Source organism: Spermophilus citellus, assembly GCF_964194105.1.
Source record: "Spermophilus citellus genome assembly, chromosome: 2".
In the NCBI taxonomy this organism is placed as follows: domain Eukaryota; kingdom Metazoa; phylum Chordata; class Mammalia; order Rodentia; family Sciuridae; genus Spermophilus; species Spermophilus citellus.
The window spans coordinates 193949650-193963153 of record NC_138183.1 but is presented as its reverse complement, the minus strand read 5'-3'; the positions used below and the strand labels follow the sequence as shown (position 1 = coordinate 193963153).

The following is a 13504-nucleotide window of genomic DNA, read 5'->3' as shown; positions in this document are numbered from 1 at the left end:
CACATACATGTTGAATGAATTATTTCTCCTAGTGGGCAGAATTTTCTCTTTATTCTATGGGACCTTAAGGATAGACATTTAGTATTTGTTATCTAGTTCACAAAGAGACCTCCTATATGTTAAATATTGCTTTAGTAAAGATACTACTGATCCAGGTGTGGTGGGACATGCTTGTAATCCCAATAGCTCAGGAGGTTGAAACAGGAGGATCACAAGTTTGAGGCCAGTCTTAGCAATTTAGGCCCTCAGCAACTTAATGAGACTCTGTCTCAAAGTGAAAAACAAAAAGGGCTAGGGGCTGGGCATGATGGCTCGTGCCTGTAATCCCAGTAACTTGAGAGCAGGAGGATTGCAGGTTTGAAGCCAACTTCAATTTAGCGAGGCTCTAAACAATCTAATGAGACTCTGTCTCAAAATATAAAATAAAAAGGGCTGGGGATGTGGCTTAGTGGTTAAGCAACCTTGAGTTGAATCACTGGCATCAAAAAACAAACAAACAAAATAAAACAAACAAACAACAACAACAACAACAACAAAAAACGGTGGGGAAGGGCTGAGGAGATGTAGCTCAGTGGTAGAGTGTCTCAGGTTCAATTCCCCAGTATCAAAAAAGAATACTTCTGATCTTCCAAATGAGTGCTAGCTGGGCAGGATGAGGGTTTTGTTTTTTTGTGTGTGTGTGTGTGTGTATGATGGGGATGGAAGTCAGGGCCTTTGTGCATACTAGGCAAGCTTTCTACCACTGAGCCATTTCTCCAGGCTCCAGAGTGAGATTTAAATAAAGGAGGAAAGCTGTTACTACTGTCACCTCTCAGTATTGTTATTATTATAATTATTTTTGAAAGAGACAATGTGCTGTAATAGAGGCATAGCCTTTGGAATGAGAGTCCTCTTAGCCTCTTTATCAACCATAATTTTTTTGGAATATAATCTTTCTGGACCTCAATTGCCTCATTTATAAAATTGTCTTGTAGTGTTTGAGAATTAAAGATTTTTAAAAGCCCCTCTTTATTATGGTAGATGCATAATATGTGTTGGATGATATTAGAAAAACATGGATCAAATTGTAGAGGGGAAACAGGATGGGAAAGCAAAGGGGAGAGGACTTTTGTTTTTCAGCATTTAGGAAAGATGATTACTTTGGTTGCTTGCATGTTTGGCATTAACTGTAGGCTATCTTCTTTGCTAGGTAAGAAACTTTGGATACTATGTTTTGGTTTGTGTACTGGGGGTTTCTAGCCTCTTTGCAAAGAGGTACTTGAAGTCCTGTGCAAGGTTGATTGTCCTAACATGGCTGTTTTGCTGTAGGTGCTGTGCCTGCGGAACAATACCATTTTTAAGCAAGGCTTTTCCCACTTGAGGTAAGGATATTAGTAACAAATATAGCTAACAGTAGCATTCATAGTTCACATAGCATTTTTCTTTCTTCATGTCTGCTTCTATGATTATTAAGCATCTTTAATCCCCTACCATCTTACTTCTTCCCCATTTTCAGTTAAAGGCAGTTCCAGTCATCTGATTGTAATCCTTGTCACTGTTATTTCTCTTATTTTATACCCAATTCTTCAACAAAACCTGTTGAAGACTTTTTTTTGTGTGTGTGTGTGTGTGTGTGTGGTGTTGAACCCAGGGGCTCTCTACATATCCCCAGCCCTTATAAAAATTTTTTTTTTTTTCCTGAATTGCTGAGGCTGGCTTCAGACTTGTAATTTTCCTGTCTTCAGATTCCTAGGTTTACATGCATATGGCATGGTGCCCAGCTAAATCAAGCCATTTCTGACCTCCAGTTTTTAGCCTAATGCTTTCTGTTTTGCTAAACCATTGGGGAGCAGCTCTTTATCTTCACATCACTTTTGCTACCATCACTCTTCTTTCTAACTGATCTCCCTGTGTTTACTTTTAACTTCTCTTCTTCACACTAAAATCAGAGTGATTCTTTCAAAACCAAGTTAGCTTACATTACCACTCTTCAGCTCAAAATTCTCCAGTGGTGTCTCCTCTTACTCAAAATAAAATCTATGATCCTTACCATTGCCCATAAGGCCTTATGTAATCTGCTCCCTCATTTTATGCTAGTTATTCAGCTTTGCCACACTGGTGCCTTCCTATTCCTGGATGATCTAAGCACTTTCCCACCCCAGATTTTTGCAGATTCTTTCTTTTGATATCCATATGACTCACCCTCTGACTTTATTTAGATTTGTGCCTGAACGTCATCTCATCAGAGAAGTCTTCTGTTACACTGTATGTAAAATACCTCTATCAGTCTCTATCCCTTTACCTTGCTTTATTTTTCTTAATGGCAGATATTACTCTTTAATGTATTCTACACATATAATTTTTTAAAAACTCGGGGCTGGGGATGTGGCTCAAGCGGTAGCGCGCTCGCCTGGCATGCGTGCAGCCTGGGTTCGATCCTCAGCACCACATACCAACAAAGGTGTTGTGTCCGCCGAGAACTAAAAAATAAATATTAAAGAAATTCTCTCTCTCTCCTCTCTCACTCTCTCTTTAAAAAAAAAAAAAAAACTCTCTGTACCCTTCCCCTGAATATAAACATCATTGGGATAAAGTCTTCATTAGTTTTGTTATTGCCTAATTCTTAAGACCTGGAATGAAGTCTGGTAGTGAACATTTAACAAATATTTGTTAAATGTTTACCTGGTAAAAGGGGTGATAGTATCTGAATTTTTTACATAAATAATTGAGGTCCAGAGAAGTCAATCTCTTTCTCTAAGATGACATAGCTAATATGAGTCAGAATTAGGGTTCAAACCCACATTGTTGTTTTACTGAACTGCTTATAGAGTACATCCTCCCCATTGTTTTTCTCTAGATGCTCATGAACTGCATTTGGTAGTTTATTCAGCAGATAATTATCAAGTGTCTTATGAGTAGTAGGCAGAGGATGTAAAACAATGAATTCCTTATCTTTCTGGACATTCGCAAGACTTGATGATTTTAGGAGTCCTCACATTTTATCGAATCCTTTTTCTTATTTCTTTTCTGTTTCAATCTGTTTTTTCATCATTAGTCATTCAGCTACTATTTGATAAGCGCTTACTAAGGCCATGCTGGTCACTTTACATGTTACATCTAACTTTCTCAAAAACACTAACAGGACAGATATAAATATTGTCATTTCACAATAGAGGAAACTGACTCAGAGCTTAAGATAAATTTTCAGTCCCATGAGGTTGTACTATTATTATTTATATTGTGAAGAAAAGATAATTGAGTTACAGAGATATTAAACAACTTGCCTAAGGTCTCAGTTTGGGAATGGTTGAGTCAGCATTCAGTCACAGATTTGCTTTTCTTCAATTTATACCATAATTTAGTTTTAAAACTCCTAGGAGGGATGCTGGGGATATAGCTCAGTTGGTGGAGTGCTTGCCTTGCATGCACAAGACCCTGGGTTCAATCCCCAGGACCACAAGATAGACAAACAAGCAAAAAACAAAAACAAAAAAAAAAAAACTCCTAGGAGGTGGTAGAACTAAAATACTCCCGTTACCTAGTCAGCCAATCACAGCCAAATTATTTTCTTTCCTATAGTCTGGCTTCAGCTGTCATTACTTTTTTTTTTTTTTTGCAGTATTGGGGATTACCACTGTACTACATCCTCACCCTTTTTTACTTTGAGACAGGGTTTCCCTAAATTGCTGAATTGCCTGAGCCACTCTCAAGCTTGCTGTCCTCTAGCCTCAGCCTCTCAAGTAGTTGGGATCACAGGTGTATGCAACCACACCCTCCCTCAGCCTGTTCTAATAATGGGCGATGGCAAGAACCACCTCACTTGTTCTCTTTGACTCAGTATTACTTTCTTCCTATTCTATCACTCATCTGCTTCCTATTCCAAATTCAAGCTCGATATCATTCCTGTGCTTAAAATCTGCAAGAGTATCCCATTGCCTATAGAGAGTAAAGACCAAACTCCTTAGCATAGCATATGGAGTTCTTCATAACCTGGCCTCTGAATACCTCTCCAATTTTATCTTTTCACCCTGCCTCCTTCCCTACTGCTTAAATTCCATTCATATCCTGCTGCTTGCTGTTCCCCAAACATACCCTTTCATATTTTTGCCTAGGATGCTTTTCTTGCAATGCTAAATAACTGACAACAGTTCTTTTTTTGGGGGGGTGGGTACCAGAGATTGCACTCAGGTGTACTCAACCACTGAGCCACATCCCCAGCCTTATTTTATATTTTATTTAGAGACAGGTTCTCGCTGAGTTCCTAGCACCTCACCTTTTGCTGAGGCTGGCTTTGAACTTGCAATCTTCCTGCCTCAGCCTCCCCAGCTGCTGGGATTATAGGCATGAGTCACTGCGCCCAGTGACAACAGTTCCTTTTTATTTACTTAATTATTTCTGTGCTGGGGATTAAATCTAGGGCCTTGCGCATGGTAGGCAAGTGATCTACTATTCCTCCAGCCCATAGTTCCTTATTTTTGTTTTATTTTGGCTTTTTGGTAGTGGGGATTGAACCCAGGGGTGCTTAACCACTGAGCTACATCCCCAGCCCTTTCATTTTTTTTTGAAATAGAGACTTGCTAAATTGCTGTGGCTGCCCCTTGAACTTGGGATCTTCCTGCCTTAGACTCACTGGGATTACAGGCCTGTGCCACTCCACTCATAGTTCCTCATTTTTAAAAACTCAATTCAAATAGTTCTGCCTCCCTGGTAGAAGTGACCATACTTTGCTTTGTGTGTCCTATTGAATCTTTTTTTTTTTTTTCCTTTTTTCAGTGCTAGGGATTGAGTCCAGAGTCTTGTGCATACTAGGCAAGCACTCTACCAGTGAGCCACATCTCTCTAGTCCTTGTACTGAATCTTGTCCATGTTTCTGTTCTGGATCAGTACTATATTCGCATTTATGTCCATACATCATTCCCACGTACACAGAGATATCTTACTTATATTTGCATCCTTAGGAGCTGCCACTTTGGCATATAATGATAGAAGTGTAATAATGTTTGTAGAAGGAGGGAATAAGGAAATATCTAGCATTGGCATATCCTGAGGAGCATAGAAGTTTTGGTAACTTTACAAATAAATGTGGATACCTAATTGGATTAAACATACTTTCTCCTTCTCTTTAGATTCAGAGCTTTGGGAGAGAATCCCACTTATTCTGCAGGTAAGTGGTTATTTCCTTGTATGGTCTGCCTACTTTAATGACCTTCTATTCTAGCATTCTATAATAATTTTGCCTAGAAGGATGCCTACCACATATTTGAGAATAGTAGCAGAGACCAAGTCCCACCCCTTGCATAGAATGAACCATGAAGGAAAACCTGAAGTAGTGGTTAAGAGTGAGTGTGCTATAGTAACATTATTACTGTTAATAATGTTACTGTTTCAGACCTATCTTTGAGGCCCACAATCTACCAGCTAAGGTTTTTCTTAAAATATTTTATCTAGAACTAATGTCCATTTAATGTGATTGATTCAACTAACTTCTTTTTTTGTCTTTCTTGTGGTGCTAGAGATCAAACCCAGGGCAGGACCTCATGCTAGGCAAGTGCTCTACCATTTTAAACTACATCTCCAGTCCAATTCAACTAATTTCTTTTCTTTTTCTTTCTTTCTTTCTTTCTTTTTTTTTTTTTTTTTTTGCCATGCTGTTGATTGAACTCAGGGTCTCATGCATACCAGGCAAGCACTCTATCACAGCCATATTCCCAGCTCAGCTAATTTCATTCTCTGTGTCAACCCATTTACTTTCCATTTTTACTGTGTAGCATGTGGCAAATTTCAAAGCAATTGTTAGAGTCTAATGCTATCTGTCATATGACTGAATAGTATTAGAGATAAAGGTATGTGTAAGTGAGGAAGGGAACTGACTGACTCAGTGCCTGCTAGGCAAGACAGTGTAAGAGGCTTTACAATATGTTAATTATTTTATTTTATTTTTTTAGTTATTCATGGGCACAATATCTTTATTTTGTTTATTTATTTTTTTATATGATGCTGAGGATCGAACCCAGGGTCTCACTTGTGTGAGGCGAGTGCTCTACTGCTGAGCCACAACCCCAGTCCATGTTAATTATTTTAAAGGATAGTAAAAATGTGTGAGGAACCACTACTGCTACTGGACCCAAAGCCCAGTATCTCAAAATACGGGTTTTATTTATTCATTCTCTCAGTAAACATTGTACCAAGGTGTTTGTTAGGTGGTAAGGATACAAAATTAAGAAGATATGGGCTGGGGTTGGGCATGGTGGTGCATCCCTGTACTTCTATGACTCTGCAAGCTGAGGCAGAAGGATCACAAGTTTGAGGCCAGCCTCAGCAACTTAGTAAGAACCTGTTTAAAAAAAAAAAAATGGAACTGGAGGTGTATCTCAGTGGTAGAGCACCCATAGGTTCAATACCTCCAGAACCATACACACATACACACACACACACACACAAAAAAAAAAAAAAAGGGAAGAAGAAGATATGGTCTGGGGGGATGTGTAGCATGGTAGTATACTCACTTGGAGTATACTTACCTTGCGTGTGCAAGTCCCTGGATTTGATCCTCAGTACCCCTAAAAAAATAAAACAAAAACAATAACAAAAAGCAAGGATATAGTTATTTCTTGCCATTTAGAATCTTACAGTCTTGTAAGAAATAATCTTAGGGCTGGGGTTGTGGCTCAGTGGTAGAATTCTTGCCTAGCATGTGTGAGGCATTGGGTTGGATTCTCAGTGCCACATATAAATAAATGAATACAATAAAGGTCCATCAACATCTAAAAAAATTTGGAAAAAAAAGAAATATTTTTTCTCTCAAGAATAATACAGTGAGCACTTCAATACCCACCACTTAGATTTAGCTATCAATATTTTGTCATGTTAACCTTCCTTATCAGATATGATATTTCATCCCTAATATCATCTAGCATTCTATCCATTTTCTCATTTGTCCTTCAAATTTCTTTTCTGGGTGTTGTTTTTAACCAAAAGAGATTGAAATTTCACACTTTGCATTTTGCCATTTGTCACTGTTTTTTTTTTTTTTTTTACAGAGAGAATTTTTTAATATTTATTTCCTTTAGTTATTGGTGGACACAACATCCTTGTTTGTATGTGGTGCTGAGGATCGAACCTGGGCTGCACACATGCCAGGCGAGCGCACTACCGCTTGAGCCACATCCCCAGCCCTGTCACTGTTAATCTAAAACAGTTCTGCCACTTTTCTTCTCTGATAATAGTGTTTTTTTTTTTTTTTTTTTAATACTGAGGATTGAATTTTGGGCCTTACACCTGATGGACAGGTGTTCTGGTTATCACTAAGGTACACACCCAGCCCAGCAGTGGTTTTTTTTTTTTTTTTTTTTTTTTTTTTTAAACAGTTCTGGGGATTGAACCCATGGGCAGTCCACCACTGGGCTACATCCCCAGTCCTTTTAGCTTTTATTTTGAACAGGGTATTGCTAAGTTTCCCAGGTTGGCCTTGAATTTGCCATTCTCTTGCCTCAGCCTGCAGAGTCACTGGAATTATTGGCATGTACCACCATGCCAACTCCAACAGTGATGTTTTTGATGAGACTTGACTATTTATCTTAAAGAATATCCTTTCTTCTGATTTGTCTATTTATTTTCTCATAGCATGGCATAACATGTCCTTCTGCCCCCTTCCTACAAACTGGAAGTTAGATCTAAAAGCTTCAGTTCCAACCGTTTTAGAAAGAAAACATCATAGCTGATACTCTGAATTTTATATTGCATCCTATCAGGAGAATTTTTAAAAACTGAGAATATATGATTATAAAATTAAAAAGCAGGGCTGGGGATGTGGCTCAAGAGGTAGCGTACTCACCTGGCATGTGTGCGGCCCAGGTTCGATCCTCAGCACCACATACAAAGAAAGATGTCGTGTCCGCCGAAAACTAAAAAAATATTAAAAAAAATAAAAATAAAAAGCAGCCAGGTGTGGGGGCACTGTAGTTCCAGCTGTTCAGGAGGCTGGGGCAGGAGGGTCATAAGTTTGAGGCCAGAATCAGCAACTCAGCAAGACCTTGTCTCAAAATGTAGAAAGGGCTGGGGATAACATTCAGTGGTAAAGCACACCTGGGTTCAATTGCCATTAATGAAAAAAAAAAAAAGAAAGTAAAAAGTATTTCTTTTTGTGAATATGGAGAACACATCCGCACCCATACCACACTCAGGAAGAAACTAGAAAAGAAGATTATTATGTAACATTTTGTCATATATCTTTTTTAAAAAAATACTTTTTTAGTTGTAGATGGACACAATAACTTTATTTAATTTACTTATTATTGTGTGGTGCTGAGAATTGAACCCAGTGCCTCATATGTGCTAGGCGAGCGATCTACCAATGAACCACAATTGGCATATATCTTGGCAGGTTGCTTGCTCTTTTTCTGTCACAACATATTATATTTTTTCCTTATTCTCTGTGTGTGTTATAATAATGGAAACATTATTATAACCTTCTTTTTTTGCGGGGGAGGGCTACCAGGGATGGAACTCAGGGGCACTTGACCACTGAGCCACATCCCTGTCCTTATTTTGTATTTTATTAGAGACTGGGTCTCACTGAGTTGCTTAGCGCCTTGCTAAATTGCTGAGGCTGGCTTTGAACTCGTGATCCTCCTGCCTCCACCTCCTAAGCGGCTGGGATTACTGGCATGAGCCACCATGCCCAGCCTAATCTTCTATTTTTCACTTTGGTGAACATATTTATACTAAAAAAAATCTACATTATTATTTTGAATGGCTGCATTTGAATGGGGGCAAAATTTTGAGTTTGAACATGTTGAATTGGAATGCCTTTGAGGGTATTAAGTAGGACACTGGAAATGCCGATTCTTAGTTCAAACTGTAGGTCTGGATTGAAACTATAAGTTTGGAAGTCATCATTTTGTTGATTTTAATTGCAGCCATGAGAGTGAATAACATTACCTAAGGAGAAAAGACAGAGGATGGATTAGTAGATCCTGAGAAAGATGGCTAATGAAGAAAGATGGAAAAAACCAGGATGGAAAAAACCAGGATAGTATAGTTTCCCGGCAGGCAGGAGGAGTGTTTTGGGAAGGAAAGAGTGGTCAACTATGTCACAGTTTCAATTTCTTGTGCTGAGAGACCAGGAAAGATATTGTATGCATTTTAACAACATAGAGATCATTGGTGACCTTAGGGAGAGCAGTCTGTTTAGATAGAATGGGTGGAATGAGTTGACAAGTGAATGAAAGTTCAGGAATTAGAGAAAGCCACTATAAACAATGTTAAGAAGTGAGATTGAATTGGAAAAGAGATTCAGGAGCTGGAGAGGGATATGGGGGTTGAGGGAAGGATGTGTGTGTGTGTGTGTGTGTGTGTGTGTGTGTGTGTTTGTGTGTGCGCGCGCGCGCACTCTGCATGCACATGCATGTGGTTGTTTTTATTAATTTAATTTGAAAGTTAAATCTGTAGAAAAGTAAAAATGGTCATATGTTCAAAAACCCCTGTATTGGGAACTATTAACATTTTGTCAGATTTTTGTTGTCTTTTTTAATTTTTGAATTAAAAACAAAACAATAAGGGTTATATTCAAATCTTGTTTATTCCCTTTCCTTAGACTCATCTCTTATCCTTAAACCAGAGGCAAACTTTGTTTGGAACAAATAAATATTCTGAGGAAGGATTTTTTAAAAAATTGCTATTTAAATTATCAACTTTTAAAAATATGAAATTGGAGAAGGGTAGGGAAGAATGAAGGAACTTCGGATTGTGCAGAGGGGCATGAGGGGAGGGGTGGAGCAGTGGGAATGGGAAGGAGGAGGATAGAATGAGACAGACATTATTACCCTATATACATGTATGATCACAATATTGGGATGAGTCAGCACCTACATGGCAGAGGAATGAGAAGTTATACTCCATTTGTGTACAATGTGTTAAAATATATTCTGTTATATATAACTAGTTAGAACAAATTTAAAAATATGAAATGGATGCGTGGTAAAAGTAAATATAAATGAAACAAAAACAGAATAAGATGAAAAATTAAATATTCTTTGTCTTTCCCAGTCAGTAGTAGCCGCTGATATTAGTTTCTTATATATCTTGTGTATGTGTGTGCTGGGGATTGAATCCAGCATCTTGCACATTCTAAGCATGTACTTTACCACTGAGCTATTTTATTTTCCTTTAAATAGGTTGTCCATCTGGAATTAGAAGTTTTTTCCCAAAAATGGGTAGTGACTTGTTTCAACATTTATTCATTTTTTTTTCCCATTGGTTTGACTGTACTCAGGAGTCCCTCTCGTATGTCTTTCAGGAAAGTTTAATGCACATGTGAAGATGTATATTGTGTCTATGTATGACAGTGTCTTAATGCTGGACACTTAGGTTATTTTTAGTTTTTTGCTACTTCAATATATGCTGCAACAACCATTTACATATACTTTTGTAAACTGTGTCTCTATATTTATAAGATAAATTCCTGGAACTGCAATTTCTGAGTCAATGGATTATGAATTAAGAACTTTGGTAAGTATTACAAGATTGCTCTTTAGAAAACTATTAATTTGGGGCTGGGGATGTGGCTCAAGCGGTAGCACGCTCGCCTGGCATGCGTGCGGCCCGGGTTCGATCCTCAGCACCACATACAAACAAAGATGTTGTGTCCGCTGAGAACTAAAATAAAAAATAAATAAATAAATTCTCTCTTTAAAAAAAAAAAAAAAACTATTAATTTATGTTTGTATTTTGTGGCCCAATTCTACTTTTACAAAGCATTTTATTTAATTTTTTGCTTGTGAAATATTATGTCACATTGGGTTTTTTAAAAAATATTTTATTTTTTAGTTGTAGTTGGACACAATACCTTTATTTTATTTTTATGTGGTGTTGAGGATCGAACCCAGTGCCCTGTATGTGCTAGGCAAGCGCTGTACCACTGAGCCCCAGCCCAGCCCCATGTCACATTGTTTTAATTTGCATTTTTTGAGAGTTTGTCATTTTTTCATATGTTTATTGGTCATTTTAATTTTAATTTCTTTCCCTGTGAACTGCCTGTGTGTGTGTGTGTGTGTGTATATATATATATATATATATATATATACACACACACACACACATATATATTTAATATTTTTAGCTGTAGATAGATGCAATATCTTTATTTTATTAATTTTTTATGTGGTGCTGAGAATTGAACCCAGTGTTTTACACATGCTAGGCAAGCACTCAACCACTAAGTCACAACCCCAGGCCAGACTGTTTATATTTTTTGCCCATTGTTCTATTGAACTGTTTACTTTTTAATTTTTGATTTGTAAGAACTTTTAATATAGTTTTTATATATTAATGAAATTATTATTTTTATCTTTTATATGCTTTATATTTTTGCCAGCCACTTTCCCTTCACTTTGATTTTTGTAGAAGTTTTACATTTTTTTTTTTTTTAAAGATAGAGTGAGAGGAGAGAGAGAGAGAATTTTTTTTTTAATATTTTTTTTTTAGTTATCAGCGGACACACAACATCTTTGTTTGTATGTGGTGCTGAGGATCGAACCCGGGCCGCACGCATGCCAGGCGAACGCGCTACCGCTTGAGCCACATCCCCAGCCCCGAAGTTTTACATTTTTATATAGTTAAGAGGTAATCTTTGATTTCCAAGATTATTTAAAAAAAATCTTTCATTTTATCTTCTGGTATTTTATTTTCCTTTAAATAGGTGGTCCATCTGGAATTAGAAGATTTTCCCCAAAAATGGGTAGTGAGTTGTTTCAACATTTATTCAATTTTTTCCTATTGGTTTAAGAATTACCTTTATTATATACTAAGCTTTCATATAGATCTGGGACTATTTTTTAACTTTGTTTCATTGTTCTGTATGTTGGATGTCAGTATCAAACTGCTTGTTAGTTACAGTACATAGCTTTTTTTAAAATAATTTTTTTAGTTGTTGGTAGACCTTTATTTATTTACATGTCATGCTGAGAATCAAACCCAGTGCCTCACTCATGCCAGGCAAGTGTGCTACCACTGAGCCATAACCCCAGCCCCCTGTACATAGTTTTGTTGTATATATTAGTATCTGTTTGCTACCTAATTCTGAGGTTGTTTTTTTTTTGCTTATTTTATTTAATTTTTTATTTTTTAAAATTTGTTCTAGTTAGTTCTACATGACAGTTGAATGCATTTTGACACATTGTACACAAATGGATCACAATTTCTCATTCCTCTGACTGTACATGGTGCTGAGTCACACCAGTAGTGTACTCATACATGTATATAGGGGGTATATATATATATATATATATATAGATATAGATATAGATATAGGGTATATATATATCTCTCTCTATATATATAGGGTATATGTGTATATATATACATATATATGTGTATATATATATATATATAGTGTGTATCTATCTATCTATCTATATATATATATATAGTGTGTATCTATCTATCTATCTATCTATCTAGTCTATCTCATTCTACCACCCAGTTGTTTTGTTTTTAAAGCTGAGATCAAATGGCATGTAAAGTGCCATTGAAATAAATCTAATAGGGATTCTTTTGAAAAATAAAGGTAGGGGATAATTGCATAATATACTCAAAATTTTCCTATTTGGAAAAATTTAAGTTATGTCCAAGATTTTGCTGTGTAAACAACACTATGAAGAACATCCTTGTACACTAATTTTTGTGCCCTTGTCTGATTTATTTAGGATACATTTCTAAAAGTAGAACTCATGGGTCAAGGAAATGTATATTTTTAGAACTATTGATTTATAGTACCAAATTGTTCTCCAGAAAGATTGCATCATTTAATATTACTTTGAGAATCTTTTCATGTACTCATCAACACTGAGTATTATTACTTTTAATATTTACTAATATAAGTTTTAAAAGACTATTTGTGGTTTGTGTGCCTTTACTTATTAGTTGGTTCAACATATAGTACTGGCCATTTATCCTTTTTTTTGTTCTTTTTAAGTTGTGCTCAGGAAATACCAGTCCCTAGAGGGCTTCAAGGCCCAGAATAACTTTTTTTTAAAAAAATATTTTTAATTGTAGATGGATACAATATCTTTATTTATTTATTTTTATGTGATACTGAAGATCAAACCTAGTGCCTCACATTGCTAGGCAAGTGCTCTACTACTGAGCCACAACCCCAGCCCTATGGCCCAGAATAACTTAACCACTGTTGGCTTGCCAAGGTAATTCTACTTGAGAGAAGATAGCATTGTTGGCTTTTTTATTTGTTTTACCCCAACCCTGCCATTTTTCATATATATTCATATACATTTTTTTTTGGCAGGGGGTGCATAGGGTGGTGGCGGGGATATTGCATATTAAACCCAGGGCCTCATGCTTGCTAGGGAAGTGGTGTACCACTAAGTCACATTCCTAGCCCCTTCATATGTTCTTTTTTTCTTTCTTTCTTTTTTTTTTTAAGAGAGAGAGAGAGAGAGAGAGAGAGAGAGAGAGAGAGTTTTTTTAATATTTATTTTTTAGTTTTCGGTGGATACAACATCTTTGTTTT

General features: G+C 36.7%; 1 protein-coding gene across 2 annotated transcripts in view; it reads left to right on the top strand.

Annotated features, from left to right (window-relative positions):
* The window catches only part of MRPL48 (mitochondrial ribosomal protein L48), a 57310-nt gene that overhangs the window by 10301 nt on the left and 33505 nt on the right, over nt 1-13504 (top strand). For both annotated transcript variants that reach the window (XM_081279312.1, XM_081279313.1), the window contains exons 2-3: nt 1309-1361; nt 5106-5143. In XM_081279312.1, the coding sequence (XP_081135438.1) occupies nt 1309-1361; nt 5106-5143 (91 nt within the window). The remainder of the gene's footprint in view (nt 1-1308; nt 1362-5105; nt 5144-13504) is intronic.